General features: G+C 54.9%; 1 protein-coding gene across 8 annotated transcripts; it reads left to right on the top strand.

The window, feature by feature from the left end:
* On the top strand, positions 1-27,162 carry CERCAM (cerebral endothelial cell adhesion molecule). Of its 8 annotated transcripts, XM_033192588.1 has the most exons (16): positions 1-492; positions 7,352-7,471; positions 8,341-8,430; positions 11,077-11,187; positions 11,356-11,473; positions 12,663-12,797; positions 12,936-13,140; positions 17,034-17,153; positions 17,490-17,566; positions 17,662-17,768; positions 20,079-20,211; positions 23,260-23,361; positions 23,608-23,735; positions 23,927-24,130; positions 25,180-25,432; positions 26,665-27,162. In XM_033192588.1, exons 4-15 carry the CDS (start codon positions 11,114-11,116, stop codon positions 25,430-25,432), a joined length of 1,656 nt encoding a protein of 551 aa, XP_033048479.1. In that variant the 5' UTR covers positions 1-492; positions 7,352-7,471; positions 8,341-8,430; positions 11,077-11,113; the 3' UTR covers positions 26,665-27,162. The 8 variants fall into 8 exon arrangements, with proteins under 8 accessions (XP_033048479.1, XP_033048480.1, XP_033048466.1 ...); XM_033192589.1 differs by lacking the exons at positions 1-492; positions 7,352-7,471 and adding an exon at positions 7,697-7,816; XM_033192575.1 differs by lacking the exons at positions 1-492; positions 7,352-7,471; positions 8,341-8,430 and adding exons at positions 8,438-9,231; positions 9,530-9,661.
* The last annotated feature ends 396 nt before the right edge of the window (positions 27,163-27,558 follow it).

Raw genomic sequence — 27,558 nt, forward strand, 5'->3', positions numbered from 1 at the left:
CAGAGGCAGAGCCTCAGAGGAGGACAGCTGCACATCTGGGATCCTGGGAGAGGAGGGCATGGCCAAAAGGGAGAGAGAGGGTGGTCTGTGGAAGTGTGTGTGGGTGTTGGGGGGACCCCCAGAATGGGGGGGTCGAGGGCAGATTCCTAGAGCAGAGACCAGGGTGTGCTAAGTCCAAGCAGAATGGGCAGGGATGCCTCCAGCTGGACTTTGAGGGTCTCAGTCTTCCCTCAAATAGGAAAGATGAGGGGCAGGGGAGGATCTTGGGGACAAGCCTCTGCTCAGCCCTGGGTCCTCTGGGAACCGGGCTTGGGGCCGGAGGTGGGGAGGGTGCCCAAGCTGAGCTCCTGGATTCCCATCTGCCGAGCTGCACCCAGAACCAGGAGTGGGGCGCAGGCCCACCCTCTGGCCAAGATCCTGGGCTCCCTTGGCCACAAAGCAGGACAGGGGACCAGAGATCCCCCAACTCAGGAGACGTGAAGCTGGCAGCTGGTAAGAGCATCCAAGCATCCTCTCTGCTTTGGGTCCCCATTTCAAGCCTGTTTGGCTGCCAGGCCATGAGGACTCCCAATCCGTGGGCCCTACCTGGGCCCTGGGGCACCCCCAGGCTGCCCCTACCCATTGGCAAGGAAGCAGCACCTGGGACCTCAAATGAGGTGGGGTAGGGTACGCAGAGGGTTAATAGGGGTGTGGCCAGAGTCCACTGAACCAGAGCAGCCTACCCGGGTTCCTGACCCCCAACTCCCAGTGGCCTGATACCCCTAGTTTCTCTTTGGCCCAGAGGGGCTCTTGTAGCCCACCTCCCCAACCTCCAGGAGTAGGGGTGGGCCCCCAGTTTGAGTCTGCCAGCCTTGGCTCCCCTCTCCCTGGTGAAGCCATGCTACAAAGCCTTTACCAGGAGCAGGCAGGCCTTGGAACTGAGGCTCCCAAGACGGAAGAAGGCACTGGCGAGGGGGACAGTTCTTGCAGGGTCTCTACTCCGGGAAGCCAGAGTCAAGCCTGAGGTGCTGGCGCCACCACCTGGATTTGGTCAGAACTACAATGGCTGAAGTGGGTGAGGATGCTGCAGGTAGAAACCAGCAGCCCCCCCAGGTGTCAGCCCCATAGGATCCGGATCCGGCTCAGCCAGATGCGCCCAAGCAATCATTTTTTTCCAGGCATGACCCAGCTAATGAGGTCTTAGGCTCCACAGGACAGCACTTTTTTTTCTGTTTTTGAGACACAGATTTGCTTTTGTTGCCCAGGCTGGAGTGCAATGGCACAATCTCAGCTCACTGCAACCTCCGCCTCCTGGGTTCAAGCGATTCTCCTGCCTCAGCCTCCCGAGTAGCTGGGATTACAGGCACCTGCAACCACGCCTGGCTAATTTTGTATTTTTCCGTAGAGACAGGGTTTCTCCATGTTGGCCAGGCTGCTCTCGAACTCCCAACCTCAGGTGATCCACCCGCCCCAGCCTCCCAAAGTGCTGGGATTACAGGCGTGAGCCACCGCACCCAGGCTTTTTTAAATTTTATTTTTATTTATTTATTTATTTATTTTTTTGAGATGGAGTCTTGCTCTGTAGCCCAGGCTAGAGTGCAGTGACGCGATCTCGGCTCACTGCAACCTCTGCCTCCTGGGTCCCGGTCCCAGAAATTCTCCTGCCTCAGCCTCCCGAGTAGCTGGGATTACAGGCACGCATCATCATGCCCAGCTAATTTTTGTATTTTGGAGGCCGAGGTGGGTGGATCACGAGGTCAGGAGTTCAAGACCAGCCTGGCCAAGATGGTGAAACCCCGTCTCTACTAAAAATACAAAAATTAGCTGGGCACGGTGGCAAGTGCCTGTAATTGCAACTACTCTGGAGGCTGAGGCAGGAGAACTGCTTGAACCCGGGAGGCGGAGGTTGCAGTGAGCTGAGACCTCGCCATTGCACTCCAGCCTGGGTGACAGAGCGAGACTCCGTCTCAAAAAAAATAAAAAAGAAAAAGAAAATCCAAAACCCTGCCACATGGCCAGGTGCAGTGGCTCACACCTGTAATCTCAGCACTTTGGGAGGCTGAGGTGGGCAGATCACCTGAGGTCAGGAATTTGAGACCAGCCTGGCCAACACTGGCAAAACCCCGTCTCTACTAAAAATACAAAAGTTAGTTGGGTGTGGTGGCGCATGCCTGTAATTCCAGTTACTCGGGAGGCTGAGGCAGGAGAATCGCTTGAACCCAGGAGGTGGAGGTTGCAGTGAGCTGAGATCGCACCACTGCACTCCAGCCTGGGTGACAGAGACTCCCTCTCAAACACAAAACCAAAACCAAAACCAAAACTCTACCATAGTTTCAAGGCACTGGGTGACCTGGCCGTTCCCACCTATTTGACCTCACCTCTTACCATATCCCCTTGTTCACCTTGCTCCAATCACACTGGCCGCCTTGCGTGTTCCCACCTCAGGGCCTTTGCTCTACCTGTTCCTGCATCCGGGGAACACTCTTCCCACAGATCCCTCCTTGATTAGCTCTTCCTTTTGTTCCAAAACGTCTTCCCTGACCCCTCTGTCTGAATGTTGCTCTACTCCCAACTACTCTCAGTTCTCTCTCTGTCTTCTTTCTTTCCTTCCTTCCTTTCTTCCTTCCTTCCTTCCTTCTTTCTTCCTTCCTTCCTTTCTTTCTTTCTTTGCCAGGGTCTGGCTCTGTTGCCCAGGCTGGAGTGCAGTGGTGCAATCTCAGCTCACTGCAACCTCTGCCTCCTGGGCTCAAGTGATTCTCCCACCTCAACCTCCTGAGTAGCTGGGACTACAGGTGTGCAGCACCATGCTCGGCCAATTTTTGTATTTTTTATAGAGAGAGGGTTTCACCATGTTGGCCAGGCTGGTCTCAAACTCCTGAGCTCAAGCAATGTGCCTGCCCTGGCTTCCCAAAGTGCTGGGATTACAGGTGTGAGCCACTGCCTTCAGCCTACTCTCAGTTCTTGATCACGTGTTTCAATTTGTTCATGGCATTTACCATTCCTTGAAATTATCTTGGCCGGGCGCGGTGGCTCAAGCCTGTAATCCCAGCACTTTGGGAGGCCGAGACGGGCGGATCACGAGGTCAGGAGATCGAGACCATCCTGGCTAATACGGTGAAACCCTGTCTCTACTTAAAAATACAAAAAACTAGCCGGGCGACGTGGCGGGCGCCTGTAGTCCCAGCTACTCGGGAGGCTGAGGCAGGAGAATGGCGTAAACCCGGGAGGCGGAGCTTGCAGTGAGCTGAGATCCGGCCACTGCACTCCAGCCTGGGTGGCAGAGCAAGACTCCGTCTCAAAAAAAAAAAAAACAAAAAAAAAACAAAAACTAGCCAGGCGAGGTGGTGGGCGCCTGTAGTCCCAGCTACTTGGGAGGCTGAGGCAGGAGAATGGCGTAAACCTGGGAGGCGGAGCTTGCAGTGAGCTGAGATCCGGCCACTGCACTCCAGCCTGGGCGACAGAGCAAGACTCCGACTCAAAAAAAAAAAAAGACTAGCCCAGGCAACATAGTGAGACCCCGTGGTGCATGCCTGTAGCCTCATGCAGTTCCAGCTATTCAGGAGGCTGATGTGGGAGGATCACTTGAGCCCAGGAGTTCACACCTGCAGTGAGCTATGATGAAACCCCTGCACTCCAGGCTGGTGACAGAAAGAGACCCTATCGCTAAAAAAGGTAAAATAAAAGAAAGGGCTGCTGCATACAGAATGGTCTCCAGGGAGAGAGTCTGGTGGTGGGAGGATGGGGTGGGGATGGGGGCTGGAAGATACAGTGGCCCAGGTTGAGGGACGCTGATACCCTGAGCCAGGCAAATGGGTGGTGCAGAAGGGAAGAGTTGGCCACCTGCAGGAGATGCTAAGGAGGCAGCCTGGCCAGGAGCAGGGATGGAGAGAGAGAAGGCCTCTTCATCAGCAACATCCAGGTCTCCAGCCTGAGGGACTGGATGGGCCGAAGTACCGTTCCCTAGAGAAGAGGAGTACAGGACAGGGTGCAGAGTTGGAGAAAAGACTGGGGTACCATTTGGGACAGAAAGAGTTTGGGTCCAGGTGAGAAGCTGAGATGTCAGGTTTCCAAAAAGAGGGAGTGGGTGGCTGGGCACAGTGGCTCACACCTATAATCCCAGCACTTTGGGAGGCCGAGGCGAGCAGATCACTTGAGGTCAGGAAGTGGGGAATGCTGACTGGTCAGGTTGGAGATGGAATCATAGGAGGTGGAAGTTAGGTGTTCTTAATGTCTTCTGTTCCTGGGTGCGATGGTAGAACTGGTTGGGCCAGATTACCGGTCTGGGTGGTGTCAGCTGATCCATCGAGTGCAGGGTCTGCAAAATATCTCAAGCACTGACTTTAGGTTTTACAATAGTGATATTACCCCAGGACCAATTTGGGGAGGATCCAAAGGCTGCATGACCCTTAAATTGTAATTTCTTTCTTTCTTTTTTTTTTTTGAGATGGAGTCTCGCTCTGTCGCCCAGGCTGGAGTGCAGTGGCCGGATCTCAGCTCACTGCAAGCTCCGCCTCCCGGGTTCACGCCATTCTCCTGCCTCAGCCTCCCGAGTAGCTGGGACTACAGGCGCCCGCCACGTCGCCTGGCTAGTTTTTTGTATTTTTTAGTAGAGACGGGGTTTCACCGTGTTAGCCAGGATGGTCTCGATCTCCTGGCCTCGTGATCCGCCCGTCTCGGCCTCCCAAAGTGCTGGGATTACAGGCTTGAGCCACCGCGCCCGGCCTTAAATTGTAATTTCTAATCTTATAGCTAATTTGTTAGTCCTGCAAAGGCAGACTGCACCCTAGGCAAGAAGGGGGGTCTTTTTTTTTTTTTGAGACGGAGTCTAGCTCTGTCGCCCGGGCTGGAGTGCAGTGGCCGGATCTCAGCTCACTGCAAGCTCCGCCTCCTGGGTTTACGCCATTCTCCTGCCTCAGCCTCCCGAGTAGCTGGGACTACAGGAGCCCGCCACCTCGCCCGGCTAGTTTTTTGTATTTTTTAGTAGAGACGGGGTTTCACCGTGTAGACCAGGATGGTCTCGATCTCCTGACCTCGTGATCCACCCGTCTCGGCCTCCCAAAGTGCTGGGATTATAGGCTTGAGCCACCGCGCCCGGCCGGGGGGTCTTTTTGGGAAAGGGCTGTTATACATTTTGTTTCAGAGTCAAACCATGAACTGAATTGCTTCCCAAAGTTAGTTCAGCCTACGCCCAGGAGTGAACAAGGACAGTTTAAGGGTTAGAAACAAGACAGAGTCAGGGAGGTCTGATTTGTTTCACTGTCATAATTTCCTGAGTTCTGATTTTGCAAAGGCGGTTTCACAGGGGCCATTCTGTTGAGGAGGGTGCGCCTCCTGAGGCTGGCTGAGGGAAGAGGTGGAAGGTTTGGAGGCTGGAAATGAGAGTTCCCAGGTAATGGCTTCTATTTTCTCCAAAAAGTAGTAGGGAGATTTTTGCTGGGGGAGAGGAGTGGTGGAATGAGGGATTGAGAAGACTGGAGGCTTTTTTTTTTTTTTTTTGAGACAGAGTCTCACTCTGTCACCCCGACTGGAGTGCAGTGGCATGATCTCAGGTCACTGCAATGCCTGCCTCCTAGGTTCAACTGATTCTTCTGCCTCAGAATCCCAAGTGGCTGGAGTTACCGGCATGTGCCACCACACCTGGCTAATTTCTTTTTGTATTATTGTTATTATTTTTTGAGATGGAATTTCGCTCTTGTTGCCCAGGCTGGAATGCAATGGCGTGATCTCAGCTCACTGCAACTTTCGCCCCCCGGCTTCAAGTGATTCTCCTGCCTCAGCCTCCTGAGTAGCTGGTATTACAGACATGCACCACCATGCCTGGCTAATTTTGTGTTTTTAGTGGAAACGGGGTTTCTCCATGTTGGTCAGGCTGGTCTTGAGCTCCCGACCTCAGGTGATCCACCCACCTCAGCCTCCCAAAGTGCTGGGATTACAGGCGTGAGCCACCACACCGGGCCACTTTTTTTGTATTTTTAATAGAGACAGGGTTTCACCGTGTTTCCTAGGCTGGTCTTGAACTCCTGGCCTCAAGTGATCTGCCCATCTCAGCCTCCCAAAGTCCTGGGATTACAGGCATGAGCCACTGTGCCTCAATGACTGGAGGCATTTGAAATGCCCTGAGGGGAATGGGCAGGGGACACAGAGAAACAGGATTCTTGGGCTGGGTGAGAGAGCCCAACTGAGGGTAGAGACCCTGAGTTTGCAGTAGCCCCAACCTACCCCCAAACAAGATGGCTATTGGGGTTTCCAGGCAGGTGTGATGGAAAAACCTGGAGGCAAGAAAGTTAGTGACAGGCTGGACTACTGGGGAGGATGGGAGGACTAGGGGGAAGAGGAGGACTTGAGGCCAGGGAGGAATCTGGAAGCCCCCTATCTTAGTCCCTTTGGGCTGCTATAACAACATATCTTAGACTGCATAATGTATAAGCAACAGAAATTTATCAGCTGGGTGCGGTGGCTCACACCTGTAATCCCAGCACTTTGGGAGGCTGAGGCGGCTGGATTACCTGAGGTCAGGAATTTGAGACCAGGCTGACCAACATAGTGAGAACCCATCTCTACTAAAAATACAGAAAATTAGCCGGGCATGGTGGTGTGCGCCTGTAATCCCAGCTACTTGGGAGACTGAAGCAAGATAATGGCTTGAACGCTCCACACCCACGCCCCTCCCCTGCCAAAAAATAAAGGAAATTTATTGCTTATAGTTCTGGGGGTTGGGAGGTCCAAGATCAAGGCGTCAGCAGGTTCACCTGTTCCTCATACACGGGGCCTTCTAGGTATGTCTTCTTGTGGCAGAAGTTGTGGACAAGCTCCCCAGGCCTCTTTTTCTTTTTGAGACAGAGTCTCGCTCTGTCGCCAGGCTGGAGTACAGTGGCATGAGCTTGGCTCACTGCAACCTCTGCCTCCGGGGTTCAAACGATTCTCCCAACTCAGCCTCCTGAGTAGCTGGGACTACAGGTGCCCGTCACCACGCCCGGCTAATTTTTTCTATTTTTTAGTAGAGACTGGGTTTCGCCGTGTTAGCCAGGATGGTCTTAACCTCCTGACCTCGTGATCCGCCCACCTCTGCCTCCCAAAGTGCTGGGATTACAGGCTTGAGCCACCGCGCCAGGCCGGCCCTCCTCTTAATACCCTGACATTAACATTAGGTTTCAACATGTGAGTTTTGGGGGTCAGGGACATTCAGACCATAGCACCCTTGGACCAATAGGACAGGCAGAGGCTGTGGAATGACTGGGGTGGGTGAAGTAGGGAACACTGCTTTGCTTTAAAAAGGGAATCCCTCTTCTGGAGCTGGGAGTGGCTTCCCACAGGGGACTGCCCTGCAAGGGAGGAGGAATCTGGCATCTCTCCAGGATGCTTCTCATTGCAGGGCCGCTGGCCTAGAAATGGCCTCAAATGGAAGCTGCGACCGGATCCTGGTGGAGGTTTTGGAGCTAGGCTAGAGATGAGGAGTCCAGGGTTCAGTGTGCACGTGCTGCTCCTGCACTAGGTAAGTCCCTTCCTCTGTGGATCTCCAGCCCTCCCCTTCCAGTGGAGATAGTGTGCACAGCCCTAGCTCCCCTCCCTGAGCCTGGGAAAAGGCTGAAGGGAGACCCCGTGGTGTTCCTAGGAAAGGAGCCCTTCCCAGCGGTGGGAGGGTAAGGGGGAGCCTCCCTCTCCTCCAGTCCTGTCTTCCCAGCCCCAGGGCGGAGCTCTTCCTGTGTGTCAGCCTCCACGCCGGAAAAGTTGCCAGTGCATTCATTCTCTCGAGGAATCCCTGCAAGCCCTCCCAGATAGGTGGTGTTATCAGCCCGATTTTACGGAGAGGCTGCTGAGGGAAAGTGATCTGTCTGAGGTTGGTGACAGACACCCAGTTTGATCCCATCTGTGGTGCCGTCAGGCCTTTCTCTTTTCTGCTTCTCTCCCGAGAGGCTGGAGAGTCCTTTCCCTCCTAGCAGGGTCTTAAGGACCCCGGCGGTGCTCCAGGGGAGCCAACATCCCCTGCTTTGGAGGGCGTGGTGTGCCCTAGTTCTACACTCAGACCAAGAGAGAGCTGAGGGCTGTGCCTTTTTTTGTTTTTTCTTTTTGAGACGGAGTCTGTCACTCAGGCTGGAGTGCAGTGCCTCCATCTCGGCTCACTGCAACCTCCGCCTCCCGGGTTCAAGTGATTCTCCTACTTCAGCCTCCCAAGTAGCTGGGAGTACAGGCACCCGCCACCATGCCCGGCTAATGTTTGTATTTTTAGTACAGATGGGTTTTCACCATGTTGGCCAGGCTGGTCTTGAATGGATCTCAGGTGATCCGCCTGCCTCGGCCTCCCAAAGTGCTAGGATTACAGGCTTGAGCTACCACGCCCGGCCTGACTGTGCTCTCTTAAAGGGCCGAAGCAATGCGAGTGCTAGCGACCGAGGCAAGGAGGTGACGCGCAGGGGACTTAAGGAGCGGACCGCCGCGGGAGGACGCGCCCAGGTCAGGGGGACTCCTTCTGCGACCCCCACACTGGGTCTCCGGCCCACGCGTGGCCAGTCTGGTCTGCGGAGCTGGCGCCGGGGCCGCCAGAGGGCGCCCGGGGCGGAGGAGGGGGCGGGAGCCGGGGAAGCCCGGGGAGGTGGTGGCAGAGCCGGCGCCGCCCCGCGGGGTCTGCGGCTCAGGTCTTAAGGGTCGGCTGCATGGGCCGGGGAATCCGGATTCCGGGGGTTCAACGCCCAGGGGTTCCATGAGCCCCTACTGTTCTCGGATGCCTGGCCGGCCCCGACGCACTCGTCCCAGCACCCCTCCCCCGTCCCCATCCTCCAGCCCCTCCCCCGTCGCCCCTCCGGGGTCCAGCCGGGCGGGGCCGCTCCAGGGTCGCGGCTGGCGCGGGTCCCCGGGCCCTGGCCCTCTGGTACCCCAGGCCAAGGACAGACAACTTGAGCATCCACGCGCAGGGGTGGGGAGGGGAATCCCACTCTGGGGGTGCACTGCCCCGCCCTCTCCGGGTCTGCCTCGGCCCCGCCTGGGCCCCAAGCCCCGCCCCCTCCCCTCGGCCGGCCGGAGAGCCCCGGGGGCCGCCGCAGCCGCCTAAGCGCCCGCCATGCGCGCTGCCCCCGCCGCGCCGCTGCTCCAGCTGCTGCTCCTGCTGGGGCTGTGGCTGGAGGCTGCAGGCGTTGCAGAGTCGCCGCTGCCCGCCGTGGTCCTTGCCATCCTGGCCCGCAATGCCGAACATTCGCTGCCCCACTACCTGGGCGCGCTGGAGCGGCTGGACTACCCCCGGGCCAGGATGGCCCTCTGGTGAGAGACACGGGCATTGGCACCCAGTGGGCACCTAACCCCCAGCCTCGCAGATGGCGCCCGCCCCCAGCGGGCCTGTCTGCTCGCTCCCTGCCCAGACACCACCTAGATAGGCCCCTCCCCTCACAGACGGCCCTGCCAGCCCGAGCCCGCAGATAGGACCCTGAGCCCCCTACTGGGAGACCTCTGAGGCCACAGGCCGACGCGAGACACCCACCCCTCCTTCTGGTCCCCTACTCCTTCCTCTTGGGGCCTTCCCTGGGTGTAGGTTGGGCGCAGCCAGCCCTTTTCACCCCAGCCTTCAGGGCCCAGCTCAACCCCGGTGGGACCTGTGGTTGGCTGGATTTGAAGAGAAGCAGACAGGAACCTCTGAAGTCTCCTGGGGCCCAGCGTGGCAGGGATCGGCCAGGCTGGAGGCTTCCAGGCACAGGTGGGGGGTGCCATCAGCACTGGGCTCCAGGCTGTGCAGGGGAGTCAGACCGACTCCCTCTCCCTCTGGGCTGGGGCCAGCTCCCTTGGTAGAGGGGCAGGATCCTGTCAGCCAAGGGCAGTCCCCCTTCCTGGAGCCTGTCCCCTCTGGCATCTCTGTGCCCACAGGGCACTGGGATCGGAGGCCACAACCCCAGGTCTGTAGACACCAGAACAGGGAGGAGTCCCTGGCTGAGGTTGGGGGTAAACTGAGAAAAATGACAAGCCACCCTCTACAACACACCCCAGCTGGGCTGGGGGGGTGGAGCCCTGGCCTGGGGAGGCCGCCCACAATGACCACAGTTTGGGAGTTTGTTAGTTCCCACCCCTGTAAGACTTGACACGTAGTCTTCATTTCTGAGGAATTGGCTTAAAGGGGCAGCATCACCCAAAACCTGGGCACTTGGCTAAAGCCCCCACCTCTGTTATGGGAGCCCCTTCCCCAGGAGAGGGGAGGGTGTGCCCCATGACAGCGGAGCTTGGGCCCATCTGCCTTCTCAGGGACTCGCAAAGCATGGTTTGGTCCTTATTACAACCTGGGGGTGGAAGAAAGCAGCAGCTCTTCTGTCTAGTCCCCATTCAGAGAGGGACAGGAGCTGGCCTGTGGTCACACAGCCACAGGTCACACAGGTAGGTATCTGCCCACCTAACGAAGGTAACCAGGGAATGCGGCAGGTGTGATCCTTAAAGTCGAGGTACTTTTCATCTTTCAAAATGCATTTGTTGGCCAGGCAACGTGGCTCACGCCTGTAATTTCAGCACTTTGGGAGGCTGAAGTGGGCAGATCACCTGAGGTGAGGAGTTCAAGACTAGCCTGGCCAACATGGTGAAACCCCGTCTTTACTAAACACACAAAAATTAGCTGGGCATGGTGGCGCGTGCCTGTAATCCCAGGTACTTGGGAGGTTGAGGCAGCAGAATCACTTGAACCCGGGAGATGGAAGTTGCAGTGAGTCGAGATCACACCACTGCACTGCAGCCTGGGTGACAGAGCAAGATTATGTCTCAAAAAAAAAAAAAAATATATATATATATATACACAGACACACACACACACACACACACACACACACACACACATATGCTTTCGTCTTCTCTTCTCTTGGTCCATGACATAGGCAAGAAAGCTTAAGTTATAGAGGGAGGACGTGAAGCCCAGAGAAAGATGGGACTTGCCTGAGGTCACACAGCAGGTCACAGAACTGTGATGGGGACCTGGCTGTGCTGCCTCCAGCCCCTCTGCTGTAACATGCCTACCCTTCACTGTTCCAAAGAGAGCCTGGCCTCAAAGGTGTTGGTGCTTCGGAGTCAAGGCTGCCTTGGGGTTCAATCCTTCTGTGGCTGTGCCCCCTCAGCCTTTTTTCTTCCCGTCCCCAGGTGTGCCACGGACCACAATGTGGACAACACCACAGAGATGCTGCAGGAGTGGCTGGCAGCTGTGGGCGATGACTATGCCGCTGTGGTCTGGAGGCCCGAGGGGGAGCCCAGGTGGTGATCTGAGGGGAAGGGTACTGGGGAAGATGGAGAACAGCTGCAGTCCAGAGAGGAAAAGGGACAGCCCAGCGCCACAGCCTCCAAGCCAGGGCTCTGTCCACTGCCTTGCAGAGAGGGAGGGGCATGTACCCCATGGGAACATCTCACCTCTCTACCCCTCAGGTTCTACCCAGATGAAGAGGGTCCCAAGCACTGGACCAAAGAAAGGCACCAGTTTCTGATGGAGCTGAAGCAGGAAGCCCTCACCTTTGCCAGGGACTGGGGGGCCGACTATATCCTGGTAAGGAAGTCTGGCTAGAATTGGGCTTCTGAAAGATGGTAGTATCTGTCCCTGATAGAAATCTGGGTATAGGCTGGGCGCAGTGGCTCATGCCTATAATCTTAGCACTTTGGGAGGCCAAGGCAGGTGGATCACCTGAGGTCAGGAGTTCGAGACCAGCCTGGCTAACATGGTGATACCCCGTCTCTACTAAAAATACAATAATTAGGCCGGGCGCGGTGGCTCAAGCCTGTAATCCCAGCACTTTGGGAGGCCGAGACGGGCGGATCACGAGGTCAGGAGATCGAGACCATCCTGGCTAACACGGTGAAACCCCGTCTCTACTAAAAAAAAAATACAAAAAATTAGCCGGGCGAGATGGCGGGCGCCTGTAGTCCCAGCTACTCGGGAGGCTGAGGCGAGAGAATGGCGTAAACCCGGGAGGCGGAGCTTGCAGTGAGCTGAGATCCGGCCACTGCACTCCAGCCTGGGCGACAGAGCAAGACTCCGTCTCAACAAAAAAAAAAAAAAAAAAAAATACAATAATTAGCTGGGCATGGTGGCAGGCACCTGTAATCCCAGCTACTCAGGAGGCTGAGGCATGAGAATCGCATGAACCTGGGGGCCGGAGGTTGCACTGAGCTGAAATCACACCACTGCACCCCAGCCTGGGTGACAAGAGTGAAACTCAGTCTCAAAAAAAAAAAAAAGAAAAATCTGGGTGTGACTGACCCACTGGAAGTCTGGGTCCTTCAGCAGGCTATCTGGGCCAGAGCCCAGACCAGATGTTCAGATTGGATCCCTATGTTAAAAGCTCAGACTAGGTACTAAGTCTGGACCCCTCAGATAGATCCCATTGTATATACTATACACTAAGCCTCGATTACTGGGCTAGAGCCTAGGGTATAAACTGAGGCTGGATCTCTGAACTAGAGCTCAGAGTAGGTGTTTGGATCCATTTTCTAAGCCAGATCCCAGATAAAGGTCTTAGATCAGCAACTCAGGTATAATCTCTGGACCCAATCCCTAAATCAGTGCCCCACTAGAGCCTTGGTCCAGAAAGGGATCTACTGAGTTAGTTAGACCTCTGTAAGAGCATTCCCATTGGGTCCTAGGAGTCACGCTGGGTCTCTGGCAGGACCCCTTAGTGAATTCCTTGGGGGGCTGCAGCCCTGGCAGGGCTGGAGCCTGTGACATCCCCTCCCCAAAGTTTGCAGACACAGACAACATTCTGACCAACAACCAGACTCTGCGGCTTCTCATGGGGCAGGGGCTTCCAGTGGTGGCCCCAATGCTGGACTCCCAGACCTACTACTCCAACTTCTGGTGTGGGATCACCCCCCAGGTGAGGCCAGGATGGGGGCCTTGGGTGGACTGAGGTCCTGGAAGGAGGGACGTGGAGAGCAGAGAGCCTGAAGGCCTTGGGGTCTGTGGGCAGGGGCAGGGGAGCCCTCTTACAGCCCAAAGCATCCCCTTTCCCCAGGGCTACTACCGCCGCACAGCCGAGTACTTCCCCACCAAGAACCGCCAGCGCCGGGGCTGCTTCCGCGTCCCCATGGTCCACTCCACCTTCCTGGTATCCCTGCGGGCTGAAGGGGCAGACCAGCTTGCCTTCTACCCCCCACATCCCAACTACACTTGGCCTTTCGATGACATCATTGTCTTCGCCTATGCCTGCCAGGCTGCTGGTGAGGACCAGCCCTCCTTGAACATTCCTTGGAGGCCTCTATGCCTTTGCACATGCTATTCCGGCTGCTTACCATGCCCTTCTCTACTCTGCATTTCATCCTGTTAACTCATGAGTTACAACTTTGGGCCACGAGTTTTCTTTTCTCTCTCTCTCTTTGTTTTTTGGTGTGATCTTGGCTCACTGCAAACTCTGCCTCCTGGGTATAAATGATTTCCTGCCTCAGCTTCCCGAGTTGCTGGGATTACAGGTACCCGCCACCACACCCAGCTAATTTTTGTGTTTTTAGTAGAGATGGGGTTTCGCCATGTTGGCCAGGCTGGTCTCAAGCTCCTGAGCTCAGGTGATCCGCCCATCCCGGCCTCCCAAAGTGCTGGGATTACAGGTGTGAGCCACCACACCCAGCCAATAGTTACTTTTTTTTCTTTTTTTTTTTGAGACAGAGATTTGCTCTTGTGCCCAGGCTGGAGTGCAATGGCACAATCTCAGCTCACTGCAACCTCTGCCTCCTGGGTTCAAGGGATTCTCTTGCCTCAGCCTCCCGAGTAGCTAGGACTACAGGTGCATGCCACCACGCCTGGCTAATTTTTTTTTTATTATTTTTAGTAAAGACGGGGTTTCACCATCTTGGCCAGGCTAGTCTCGAACTCCTGACCTTGTGATCCACCCGACTCGGCCTCCCAAAGTGCTGGGATTATAGACATGAGCCACTGCGCCCAGCTAGTAGTTACTTTTAAGATGAAAGTTACTAGAAAGAGTTTGGGTATGGCCAGGCAAGGTGACTCAGACCTTAATTTCAAAGTCTTGGGAAGCTGAAGCTAGAGGGGAAATCACTTGAGCTCAGGAGTTCGAGACCAGCCTGGACAATATAGCAAGACCTCATCACTTTTCTGCTTTTTTTTTTTTTGGAGATGGAGTTTCACTCTTGTTGCCCAGGCTGGAGTACAATGGCGTAATCTTGGCTCACTGCAACCTCTGCCTTCTGGGTTCAAGCAATTCTCCTGCCTCAGCCTCCCGAGTAGCTGGGATTATAGGCATGCATCACCACGCCTGGGTAATTTTGTGTGTTCAGTAGAGACGGGGTTTCTCCGTGTTGGTCAGGCTGTTCTCGAACTCCTGACCTCAGGTGATCCGCCCACCTCAGCCTCCCAAAGTGCTGGGATTACAGGCGTGGGCCACCGAGCCCAACCTAGCGTTTTTTTTTTTGTTTTTTTTTTTTGAGATGGAGTCTTGCTTTGTGGCCCAGGTTGGAGTGCAGTGGCACAATCTCAGCTCACTGCAGTGTTGACCTCCCCACCTCAGCTTCCCGCGTAGCTGGGACCACAGGTGCACACTACCATGCCTAGCTAATTATTGTATTTTTCATAGAGATGGGGTTTTGCCGTGTTGCTCAGGCTGGTCTTGAACTCCTGGGCTCAAGTGATCTGCCCCCTCAGCTCCCAAAGTGCTACGATTACAGGCGTGAGCCACCACCCCTGGCTGTGAGACCCCATCTCTACAAGAAAATTTAAAACTTAATCTGGTGTGTTGGCCCACACCTGTAGTCCCAGCTTCTTGGGAGGCTGAGGCAGGAGGATCGCTTGAGCCCAGGAGGTCAAGACTGAAGTAAGCTGTGATCATGCCACTGTACTCCACCTTGGGCAACACAGGATGAGACCCTGCCTCAAAAAAAAAAAAAAGAGAGAGAGAGAGAAAGAAAGTGTTTGGGTGTGAGTGGAATAAATCCAATCCTGGCGGGGTGTGGTGGCTCACGCCTGTAATCTCAGCACTTTGGGCGGCCGAAGCAGGTGGATCACGAGGTCAAGAGAGGGAGACCATCCTGGCTGACACAGTGAAACCCCGTCTCTACTAGAAATACAAAAAATTTGCCGGGCGTGGTGGCGGGTGCCTATAGTCCCAGCTGCTCAGGAGGCTGAGGCAGGAGAATGGCGTGAACGTGGGAGGCAGAGCTTACAGTGAGCCGAGATCGCGCCACTACACTCCAGCCTGGGTGACAGAGCGAGACTCCGTCTCAAAAAAAAAAAAAAATCCAGTCCTGTGGATGAGAGGGAGGGGTGGAAACACTCATGTTGGAGTGAAGCTCTTGAGAAGGCTGCAAAGAATGTGTAATTCTGACCTTGAAGACTATCTGGTGCATGGAGAAGAACTTTGCAGGTGGTCAGGGTAAATTAGAGGTGACGATTTAATCAAGTAATCAGTGGCAGCCGGTAAGGAGGGTGTTGTGAGTCTTTGTTTTGTGCTGGAGAAATCTGCAGTGTGCAGACATGCAAGAAGAAATCTTATCAAGTGGAAAAAGTGAGTGAAGGTGAAAGAATTGGAGGGGAAAACACAAGCGGAAACAAAAGCATTCTGTTATTTTTCATGTGCTATCCCTGCTTCAAGCGACAGCCCTTGTTAATCGGTCAATGATTTGAAGGAATTCAGTCTCTAACAGCCAGCTATTACATCCCTGCTCTGGGCCAGGCTCCGTGCTCAATGCTGGGAATAGGGTCAGCTTTCATTTGTTTTTTGTTTGTTTGTTTGTTTGTTTTTGAGACAGAGTCTTGCTCTGTCACCCAGGCTGGAGTGCAGTGGTGTGACGTTGGCTCACTGCAACCTCTGCCTCCCAGATTCAAGTGATTCTCCTGCCTCAGCCTCCCAAGTAGCTAGGATTACGGGCAGCCACCACCACGCCCAGCTAATTTTTGTATTTTTAGTAGAGATGGAGTTTCACCATGTTGGCCAAGCTGGTCTTGAACTCCTGACCTCAAGTGATCTGCCTGCCTGGGCCTCCAAAAGTGCTGGGATTACAAGCGTGAGCTACTGTGCCCTGCCTGGGTTAGCTTTTTAATTGGCACCGTGTGCCTGCTCCTGAGGATAGTTATAATAAAGGTAACAAATATTGGCCAGGTGCAGTGGCTCACGCCTGTAATCCCAGCAGTTTGGGTGGCCTGGGGGGGGCAGTGGATCACTTCAGGCCAGGAGTTTGAGACCATCCTGGCCAACATGGCGAAACCCCATCTCTACTGAAAATACAAAAATTAGCCAGGTGTGGTGGCGCACACCTGTATTCACAGCTACTCAGGAGGCTGAGGCAGGAGAATCACTCGAACCCGGGAGACAGAGGTTGTAATGAGCCAAGATCACACCGAGGCAGGCGGATCACTAGGTCAGGAGATTGAGACTATCCTGGCTAACATGGTGAAACCCCGTCTCTACTAAAAATACAAAAAATTAGCTGAGCATGGTGGCGGGTGCCTGTAGTCCCAACCACTAGGGAGGCTGACGCAGGAGAATGGTGTGAACCTGGGAGGCATAGCTTGCAATGAGCCAACATCACACCACCGCACTGCAGCCTGGGCGACAGAGCGACACTCCGTCTCAAAAAAAAAAAAAAAGTGACAAATATTGAAGCCGGAGGAAGGCCACTCTGGCTGCCAGGTGAAAGACATTGTGGAAGGGAGCCCCAGAGGGTGTGGGGTGAAGTGGAGGGGTCTGGGGAAAAGGCGATGGCCCTTGGATCTAGGTGGGGTGGTGGGGATCGGGAGAGGTGGGGGGATTTAGGGAACAGAGCAGTGGGGCTCACTGGCATCCTGTGGCTGTGGTGGGTGGGAGTCTGCCTGCTCCTGCCTCACCTTGATACCCTGAGGGCAGGGACTCAGTCTTGCTCACTGCCGTAACTTCCAGTGGGTGCCCTGGACAGGTATATTGAATGAATGAACCATCTCAGCAGAAAGAATCCTTAGATATCGTGTGAGTCAAGCCCTTTCTCCCTCTGGTCCTACAGGTGGGGAAACTGAGTCCCAGAGAAGACTGACACGTTGGGTAACTGGCATTACTGGGGCCTAGGACCTCTCAGCTGGGTTCTGAGAGCACCCCCCTCCACTGTAGCTCTCACTAAGCCTGTCTCTGCAGGGATCTCAGTCCACGTGTGCAATGAGCACCGTTATGGGTACATCAATGTGCCCGTGAAATCCCACCAGGGGCTGGAAGACGAAAGGGTCAACTTCATCCACCTGATCTTAGAAGCACTAGGTGAGGGCTGGAGAACTGTTCCACCCACCTGCTGCCAGGGCTCCCTGCCTCCCCATGGTGCCCCTTTCCTTAGGCCCTGTACTGGAGCGGGCATTGGCCTTGGGGTTCCAGCCTTACCCCTAAGTCGTTCCATGATTCTGAGAAAGTCCCTTTCCCTATTGGGCCTCAGTCTCACATCCCTACAACGGGGACAGGTGGATCTTGTGATCTCTGAGGTCCCATCCTGTGGGGTGTTCTGCCGGGCTGGGGGCAGGAATGAGGCTGGGGGCTGGGACTTCAGGGTGACTGCTAACGAGTCAGTAGGGACTCATGCTTGGGGTATGCTTCCCTTTGCAGTGGACGGCCCCCCCATGCAGGCCTCAGCTCATGTGACTCGGCCCTCCAAGAGGCCCAGCAAGTTAGGGTTTGATGAGGTAAGTCCCCCCGCCTGTGGGCACGCGGTTAGGAGGTGAATGGGCCCTCCCCTCCCTCTCCCCTGCACTTACCGCCCACCCCCTGCCTCCTCCAGGTTTTTGTCATCAGCCTGGCTCGCAGGCCTGACCGTCGAGAACGCATGCTCGCCTCCCTCTGGGAGATGGAGATCTCTGGGCGGGTGGTGGACGCTGTGGACGGCCGGTAAGGCTGCCTGGGACGGGGACCTGAGCTCTTGGGGGAGCAGTGTGGTCCATCTCCAAGTCCCCTAGGACTGGGAAAAGCAGACAGGTTGAATGAGTTCCTGTCCCAGGAAGTATCCAAATAGGGTCTGAGTAATACTCTCTCAGGGAGTTCGGGAGCAGACACATGTGGGAGAAGCCACCCTCCCGCTGCTCACCAGAGGCGGAGAGCACAGTGGCTGAGGCTCCAGGGCCTGGGTTCCAGCTCTACCAGTTACTGAATGTGTGACCTCCAGCCAGCTACCCCCATCTCTCAGCCCTTTTGTATAAATAGCAGATAACTGTGCCTTTCTCTTAGGGTTTTGTGAGTTTAGTGAAGTTAGCCAGGGCCGGGCACATAGTAAGTTTCCAAAGGGTTAGGTGTTTTCAGTATTATTCCTCTCCATCCTGGACTTGAGTTCCTGGTGGACGGAGATCGGAAAGGCCAGCCATGTTCCCCTGGGGAATCCAGAGGCCAGGCTCCTCCAGCCACCAGGGGTCCTGTGGTCCCATATGTCATCTGCTGCTATTTGCTTCAAGTGCTCAGCTCTGTTTTTTTTTTAGAGACAGGGTCTCTGTCTGTTGCCCAGGCGCAGTGCAGTGCCACAAACATGGCTCACTGAACCCTTAAACTCCTGGGTTCAAGCAGTCCTCCTGCCTCAGCCTCTGAGTAACTGGACTATAGGCGTGCACCATCACACCCAGCTAATTACAAATAATTTTTTTTTTTTTTTGAGGCAGAGTCTCTCTCTGTCACCCAGGCTAGAGTGCAATGGCGCAATCTCGGCTCACTGCAACCTCCGCCTCCTGGGTTTTAAGTGATTCTCCTCTGTCAGCCTCCTAAGTAGCTATGATTACAGGCTTGCATCACCACACCCAGCTGAAAAAAATACTTTTTATTCATAGAGACAGGGTCTCACTCTGTTGCCTAGGCTGGTCTTGAACTCCTGGCTTCAAGTGACCCTCCTGCCTCACCCTCCTGAGTAACTGGGACTACAGGCATGCACCACCATGCCTAGCTAATTAAAAAAACTTTTTGGCAGGGCCGGGCATGGTGGCTCACACCTGTAATCCCAGCACTTTGGGAGGCCGAGGCGGGTGGATCGTGAGGTCAGGAGATTGAGACCATCCTTGCTAATACGGTGAAACCCTGTCTCTACTAAAAATACAAAAAGTTAGCCAGGCATAGTGGCTGGCGTCTGTAGTCCCTGCTACTCAGGAGGCTGAGGCAGGAGAATGGCGTGAACCCGGGAGGCGGAGCTTGCAGTGAGCTGAGATCACACGACTACACTCCAGCCTGGGGGACAGAGCGAGACTCTATGAAAAAAAAAATTTTTCTCTCTCTACTAAAAATGCAAAAATTAGCTGGGCGTGGTGGTGGGCGCCTGTAATCTCAGCGACTCAGGAGACTGAGTCAGAAGAATTGCTGGAACCTGGGAGGCAGAGGTTGCAGTGAGCCAAGATCGTGCCATTGCACTCCAGCCTGGGCCGACAACAGTGAGACTCTGTCTCAAAAAAACTTTTTTTTTGGAGAGATGGGGTTTCTCTCTGTTGCTCAGGCTGGTCTTGAACTCCTGGCTTCAAGCAATCCTCCCAGCTTGGCCCCCCAAAGCACTGGGATTACAGGTGTGAGACACCGTGTCCCCCGAGGTCTCTTGACCATAGGCTATCCATCCTTTGCTTGGGCCTCTGCCCAAGAAGTATCTCTCATGTTCCCACATTCTTCCTAGAGTGCCTCCCCCTCAGGCAGCCCCCTACCATCCCACCCTTTCCTCAAGGGTCACCCCTATCCTATCTTATTAGGACACATCCTAATAGTTATCCTCTCAGAACTCCTGAGGTGGCTCAGAACTCCTGAGGTGGCTGACGCCTGTAATCCTAGCACTTTGGGAGGCTGAGGCGGGCAGATCACCTGAGGTCAGGAGTTTGAGACCAGCCTGGCCAACATGGTGAAACCCCGTCTCTACTATAAAAAAAAAAAAAATTATCCGGGTGTGGTGGTGTGTGCCTGTAGTCTCAGCTACTTGTGAGGCTGAGGCAGGAGAATTGCTTGAACCCGGGAGGTAGAGGTTGCAGTGAACTGAGATCGTGCCACTGCAGTCCACCTGGGCAACAGTGGCTCCAGTTCCCCAGGTCCAGTCCCTTGACAGCTTCGAGTCACACAAAAGAGTTACCAGGCAGAAACCTTCTTCAAACCCGACTCCAGTGTGACTGTCCCCACCATGCACAGGCCTGGCCCCTCTAGAGGGGTCTCTGGCAGGCACCCCTCACCCATTACACCTGTGTCCCTCAGGATGCTCAACAGCAGTGCCATCAGGAGCCTCGGCGTAGACCTGCTCCCGGGCTATCAGGACCCCTACTCAGGACGCACCCTGACCAAGGGCGAGGTGGGCTGCTTCCTCAGCCATTACTCCATCTGGGAAGAGGTGAGGGCACCTGCTTCCTCCACCCGCGGCCTTTGGGGAGAACGGGGCCAGTTTGTTCTATTCACTGCTCTGTGAACGAGTGAATGAATGAAGACATGCATCAAAACCTGGCCAGCAGCTTTCAGTCTCCTCTGTGTTCAGCACCCCAGCGGTGCCCGTTTGCATTCTGCAGTCAGTCTTAAGCACATACTGTGTGCTAGGAGATATTCTGCTCTGAGAACACAGAGGAGGACAGGAACAATGCATGTCTGCTCCTTCCTCCAAAAAAGGGATCCCCCTGGGGCTCAGGGACTAGAGGGGGGTTACTGAAATCAAGAAAAAATCAAGAAAACCAAGCTTGCAGTGGAGGGGAGAGGTATGGGCCACTTTTTTTTGTTTGTTTTTTTTTTGAGACGGAGTCTTGCTCTGTCGCCCAGGCTGGAGTGCAGTGGCCGGATCTCAGCTCATTGCAAGCTCCACCTCCCAGGTTTACACCGTTCTCCTGCCTCAGCCTCCCAAGTAGCTGGGACTACAAGCGCCTGCCACCTCGCCCGGCTAGTTTTTTGTATTTTTTAGTAGAGATGGGGTTTCACCGTGTTAGCCAGGATGGTCTCGATCTCCTGACCTCGTGATCCGCCCATCTCGGCCTCCCAAAGTGCTGGGATTACAGGCTTGAGCCACCGCGCCCGGCCTAGGTATGGGCCACTTTAAAAGGCGCCTGTTGTGGGAGGGGTCAGAGTGGGCATCACCATTGAGGGGCAGGGAGAAGGGCCTTCTAGGCAGAGGAGAACAGTGGGTGCCAAGGTCCTGAGGCAGGAAGGTGTTTAGGAACAGAAAGAAGGAAGCCTGGGACTCAGCATGTGCTCAGTACTTGGCCAGGAAGCCTCAGCCCAGGGGCTGGGAGTGTGAGCGCAGGGGAGAGGTTGCTGGACATGATGGAGAGAACAGGGGAACTAAGCCCTCCAAGGGCAGCCCCTCCAGGAGATGGGACATGGATTCCTTGTTTTTATTCTCTGCTATAGCCAAATCTATGTGCATGTGTATGTGAGCATTATGGTTTTTTTTTTTTTTTTTCCTGAGATGGAGTATTGCTCTGTCGCCCAGGCTGGAATGCAGTGGTGCAGTCTTGGCTCACTGCAACCACTACCTCCTGGGTTCAAGCGATTCTCCTGCCTCAGCCTCCTGAGTAGCTGGGATTATAGGCATGCACCACCATGCCCAGCTAACTTCCAACCTCAGGTGATCTGCCCGTCTTGGCCTTCCAAAGTGCTGGGATTACAGGCATGAGCCACCACGCCCAGCCTATGTTGACTTTTTTACCATCTCAGAACATGGTTCACTACTTTTTTTTTGAGACAGGGTCTTGTTCTGGCACCCAGGCAGGAGTGCAATGGCGTGATCTTGGCTCACCACAGCCTGGACCTCCTGGGCTCAAGCAATTATCCCACCTTAGCCCCCACCAAGTAGCTGAAACTACAGGTGCGTGCCACCACACCCAGCTAAATTTTGTATTTTTTGTAGAGACAGGGTTTCGCCATGTTTGGCTAGGCTGGTCTCGAACTCCTGAGCTCAAGTGATTCCACCCACCTCAGCCTCCAAAAGTGCTGGGATTATAGGCATGAGCCAGCACTCCCAGCTTCACTATTTCTGAGCTTATTTCCTTTTCTTTTCACAGAAGTTATCAAAAGTAGTTTTCCAAAAGTTATTCTGAAGTAACTTTTCTAAAAGTTATCAAAAGTACTTTTTATTTGGGATATTCAGGGCTGGAGTCTTCCCAATCCCCACCCAGCCCAGCTTCCTTTACAGAATAGCAGGAGAGGCCGGGCGCAGTGGCTCACGCCTGTAATCCCAGCACTTTGGGAGGCCGAGGTGGGTGGATCGCCTGAGGTCAGGAGTTCGAGACCAGCCTGGTCAACATGGTGAAACCCCGTCTCTACTAAAAATACAAAAATTAGCCAGGCATGGTAGCGGGTGCCTAGAATCCCACCCAGCTACTCGGGAAGCTGAGGCAGGAGAATTGCTTGAACGGGGGAGGTGGAGGTTGCAGTGAGTCATCGCGCCACTTCACTCCAGCCTGAGCAAGAGCGAAACTCCACCTTAAAAAAAAAAAAAAGAAAATAGCAGGAGGCCAGGCCAGGTACAGTGGCTCATGCTTGTAATCCCAGCACTTTGGGAGGCTGAGGCGGGCAGATCACGAGGTCAGGAGTTCAAGACCAGTCTGGCCAACATGGTGAAACCTTGTCTCTACTAAAAATACACAAATTAGCCTGGTGTGGTGGCGGGTGCCTGTAATCCCAGCTACTTGGGAGGCTGAGGCAGGAGAATCACTTGAACCCAGGAGGCGGAGGTTGCAGTGAGCCGAGACCATCTTCGGATGGGAACTGCAAGCCTCTCCCCAGCCCCCAGAGGGTCAGGCTTCTGGGCCCAGCCACTGTCTATCATGCCTGCACTCAGGCAGCTGGAGGGGTGGGAGGGGAGAGGCTCCTGGCCTTGGCCATGGCTGCCTTGGCCTCCACCATTCTTGCTCCTCTTCCATGCAGCCCCCTGACTTGGGAGGCCATTTCACTCCAGTCTGGGCAACAAGAGTGAAGCTTTGTCTCAAAAAAAAAAAAAAAGAAAAGAAAAAAGAAAGAAAGAAAAAAAAGAAAAGAAAATTGCAGAAGGTTGGCCGGGCGCGGTGGCTCAAGCCTGTAATCCCAGCACTTTGGGAGGCCGAGACGGGCGGATCACGAGGTCAGGAGATCGAGACCATCCTGGCTAACATGGTGAAACCCCGTCTCTACTAAAAAATACAAAAAACTAGCCGGGCGACATGGCGGGCGCCTGTAGTCCCAGCTGCTTGGGAGGCTGAGGCAGGAGAATGGCGTAAACCCAGGAGGCGGAGCTTGCAGTGAGCTGAGATCCGGCCACTGCACTCCAGCCTGGGCGGCAGAGCGAGACTCCGTCTCAAAAAAAAAAAAAAAAAAAAAAAATTGCAGAAGGCCAAAGTGGCCAGCTGGGCCCTGGCGTTCAGCAGATGCGGGTTCATATCCCAGCTCTGCCACTTCCTGGCTGTGTGTCCTTGGACAGGCAGTTTCCCATCCTTGCGTGTCCACCTCCCTCCTGCAATTGAGGATCGTCATTTCCTGCCTCCTGAGGGCCCCTGGAGATACGCAGTGGCACAGCCCTGCGGTACAGTAGCACTCAGGGAATGTAGCAGGGGCCATGGTTACCATCATGATTCTATCTGGAGAGCCTCAAATGCCAGAGTGAGGTTGGGATTTCAGGTCCCGGGCAGTGGGGCCCCCAGCAGGCTTTGGGGCAACTGCATGATGTGCCCAGGCCAACCGAGGCCAGGTAGAGGCTGTGGGCTGCAGCGTGGAGGGAGGGGACAGCTGAACTCTGAAGAGCCATCTCCCACCCCATCGTGTATCACAGGTGGTTGCGAGGGGCCTGTCCCAGGTCTTGGTGTTTGAGGATGACGTGCGCTTTGAGAGCAACTTCAGGGGGAGGCTGGAGCGGCTGATGGAGGACGTGGAGGCAGAGAAACTGCCATGGGACCTGATGTAGGCAGCCTGCGCCCTCAGGGACGGGGGGTGGGGGGGTGGGTGGGCCTCCGGAGTCTGCCTTTTCCTGCTTGGGACCCTGGCCAGCCCCTCCCCCAAGAGCCTGGCCCTGTAGGAGTGGGTGCGGGCTGGTGGGGTCTCATGATACCCAGGACCTAAGAGAGTCCTGGGCCTCTTGGTGTCACTTTCAGCTACCTCGGGCGGAAGCAGGTGAACCCTGAGAAGGAGGCAGCCGTGGAGGGGCTGCCGGGCCTGGTGGTGGCCGGGTACTCCTACTGGACGCTGGCCTACGCCCTGAGCCTGGCGGGCGCCCGCAAGCTGCTGGCCTCGCAGCCTCTGCGCCGCATGCTGCCTGTGGACGAGTTCCTGCCCATCATGTTCGACCAGCACCCCAAGTGAGGCTCTGATGGGGGCCGGGCATGGCAGGGCAGGGGCGTCCCCTCCAGGAACTCACCTCAATCAATAGGAAGTCCCCTCACCGGGCAGATGGGGAGACTGGGACTGGCAAGGCCAAGTCATTGGCCCAGGTCACCAAGGAGTGGCTCAGCCTAACCTTAGAGTCAGACCAGTCTCGGTGTGTATTTTGCACAGCGCACGCAGGCTTTTTATTTGTTTTTTTTTTTTTAATGGAGTCCTGCTCTGTTGCCCAGGCTAGAATACAGTGGTGTGATTTGGACTCACTGCACCCTTTGCCTCCCAGGTTCAAGCAATTCTCCTGCCTCAGCTTCCCAAGTAGCTGGGATTACAGGCAAATGCCACCACACCCTGCTATTATTTATTTATTTATTTATTTATTTATTTTTGAGACGGAATCTTGCTCTGTTGCCCAGGCTGGAGTGCTGTGGCAAGATCTTGGTGCCTTGGTGCGATCTTGGCTCACTGCAACCTCTGCCTCCCAGGTTCAAGTCATTTTCCTGCCTCAGCCTCCTGAGTAACTGGGATTACAGGTGCTTGCCAGCACACCCAGCTAACTTTTTTGTATTTTTAGCAGATACGGGGTTTTTCCATGTTGGCCAGGCTGGTGTCGAATTCCTTGACCTCAAGTGATCCGCTTGATCACTTGAGTGCCGGGATTACAGGCGTGAGCGACTGTATTTTTGGTAGAGATGGGGTTTCGCCATGTTGATCAGGCTAGTCTCGAACTCCCAACTTCAGGTGATCTGCCCGTCTCGGCCTCCCGAAGTATTGGGATTACAGGCATGAGCCACCACACCCGGCTGCATGCAGTTTTTAATCAGATGACTTCGCTCCGTTTCTTCTCAGCCTCCGTTTCTTCATCTGGAAAATGGAGATAGTAGAGGTCCCACTGCTCAGGGCCGTTGTGAGGACTAGATGAGGGGGAGTGAGGTGCTTTGGGCAGGCAAGGTGCCTGGCTCCAGGCAGGCGTGTGACCAGGGAGTAGGGGCCCGCCTTAGTCCTCCTGAGCTGTCCTCTCACCTTACAGCGAGCAGTACAAGGCACACTTCTGGCCAAGGGACCTGGTGGCCTTCTCCGCCCGGCCCCTGCTTGCTGCCCCTACCCACTATGCCGGGGACGCCGAGTGGCTCAGTGACACGGAGACTTCCTCTCCATGGGATGACGACAGCGGCCACCTCATTAGCTGGAGTGGCTCCCAAAAGACCCTGCGCAGCCCTCGCCTGGACATGGCTGGCAGCAGTGGGCACAGCCTTCAACCCCAGCCTCGAGATGAGCTCTAGGTGAGGCCGGGGTGGAAAAAGGCTCCAGCCCCGTAGACCTTGGCTTGCTCTCCCCTTTGATGGCATGACTATCTCTGGGGTTGTTTTCCCCCTTCTCAGCCTTCTGTCTCCCTCTCTCCATCTCTAGCTTTGCCTTTGTGTCCTTTTTTTTTTTTTTTTTGAGACGGAGTCTCGCTCTGTCACCTAGGTTGGAGTGCAGTGGCATGATCTTGGCTCACTGCAAGCTCCGCCTCCCAGGTTCATGCTATTCTCCTGCCTCAGCCTCCCAAGTAGCTGCGACTACAGGCGCCTGCCACCATGCCCGGCTAATATTTTTTTGTATTTTTAGTAGAGACGGGGTTTCACCGTGTTAGCCAGGATGGTCTCGATCTCCTGGCCTCATAATCCACCCGCCTTGGCCTCCCAAAGTGCTGGGATTACAGGTGTGAGCCACTGCGCCCGGCCATGTTTTTTTTTTCTTTTTGAGATGGAGTCTCGCTCTGTTGTCCAAGCTGGAGTGCAGTGGTGTGATCTTGGCTCTCTGCGACCTCCACCTCTCGAGCTCAAGCAATTCTCCTGCTTCAGCCTCCCTAGTAACTGGGATTGTAGGCACCCACCACCAGGCCTGGGTAATTTTTGTATTTTTATTTTTATTTATTTACTTATTTTGAGACGGAGTCTTGCTCTGTTGCCTAGGCTGGAGTGCAGTGGCGTGATCTCAGCTCACTGCAACCTCTGCCTCCCATGTCCTGGGTTCAATCAATTCTCCTGTCTCAGCCTCCCACGTAGCTGGGACTACAGGTGCCCGCCACCACGCCCAGCTAAATTTTGTATTTTTAGTAGAGACGGGGTTTCCTCATGTTGGCCAGGCTGGTCTTGAACTCCTGACCTCAGGTGATCTGCCCACCTCAGCTTCCCAATGTGCTGGGATTACAGGCGTGAGCCACCACACCTGGCCTTTTGTATTTTTAGTAGAGACGAGGTTTCACCATGTTGGCCAGTCTGGTCTTCAACTCCTGACCTCAAATGATTCGGCTGTCTCAGTCTCCCAAAGTGCTGGGAATTATAGGCGTGACCCACTGTGCCTGGCCTCTGTGTCTGTCTCTAATTGTACCTTCAGCTGTCTCTGCATCCCTTTCTAGCTCTTCCTCTCTCTGCCTGTCTCTGCCTCTGTTTTCCTATATCTGTCGGTATCTGTCTCTCTCTAATTCTGTCTAATTCTCTTTCTCTTCCTGCGCCTCCTGTCCCACCAGGTCCAGGTGATGACTGCAAAGGAGTGCCCAGGAGCAGGCCACTACTCCCCAGAGAGCAGAGAAGGAGGTTGTTGGCAGGGACCGCAGTCAGACCTGGCCATCACCTTGGGCATGGCCACTCTGCCCTCTGGACCTGTCTTTCGTCTGGAGAAACCACTGAGAGATGGATCCCATTCCCTAATGGTCTCACAGCAAAGGAACAGGAATTCCAGGCCCCTTGACCCTGCCTGGCCTGATTCAGGGCCTGGTGGCCCCCAGCCTTCTGTTTCAAGCTGGGCATACCCCAGGCGCCCTTCCCTACCTAAGGACTCAGCTGAGGGACCCCTCTGCCCCCTTCTACCTCCACCTCAGCACCCTCCCCCAGCTTGATGTTTAGGTCTCCCCAGCACCCTCCTCCCTGGCCGGTGCAAAGTACAGGGAGGTAGAGGAGGACCCTTGCAGACCTGTTGCCCAGCACACAGTAGGCCCTCAATAAAAGCCATTTGCACTTTAAATATATATACACGTGTGTGTGTGTGTGTATGTGTGTGTGTGTATATATTTTGACGCAGGGTCTCCCTCCATTGCCCAGGCTAAAGTGCAGTGGCGCAAACCCAGCTCACTGCAGCCTCAACCTCCTGGGCTCAAGCGATCCTCCTGCTTCAGTCTCCCACATAGCTGGACGGCAGGCACGTGCCACCATGCCTGGCTAAATTTTTTTTTGTATTTTTTTGTAGAGACTGGGTTTTGCATGTTGCCCAGGCTGGTCTCAAACTCCTGGGCGCAATCTACCCACTTGGCCTCCCACAGTGCTGGGATGAGAGGCCGTGAGCCACTGCACCCTGCCACTTTATATATGTATATATATATTTGTTTGTTTTTAAGATGGAGTCTCACTCTGTCACCCAGGCTGGA

The sequence above is a fragment of the Trachypithecus francoisi genome, unplaced genomic scaffold (genome assembly GCF_009764315.1).
Source record: "Trachypithecus francoisi isolate TF-2019V2 unplaced genomic scaffold, Tfra_2.0 Contig01585, whole genome shotgun sequence".
Lineage (NCBI taxonomy): Eukaryota > Metazoa > Chordata > Mammalia > Primates > Cercopithecidae > Trachypithecus > Trachypithecus francoisi.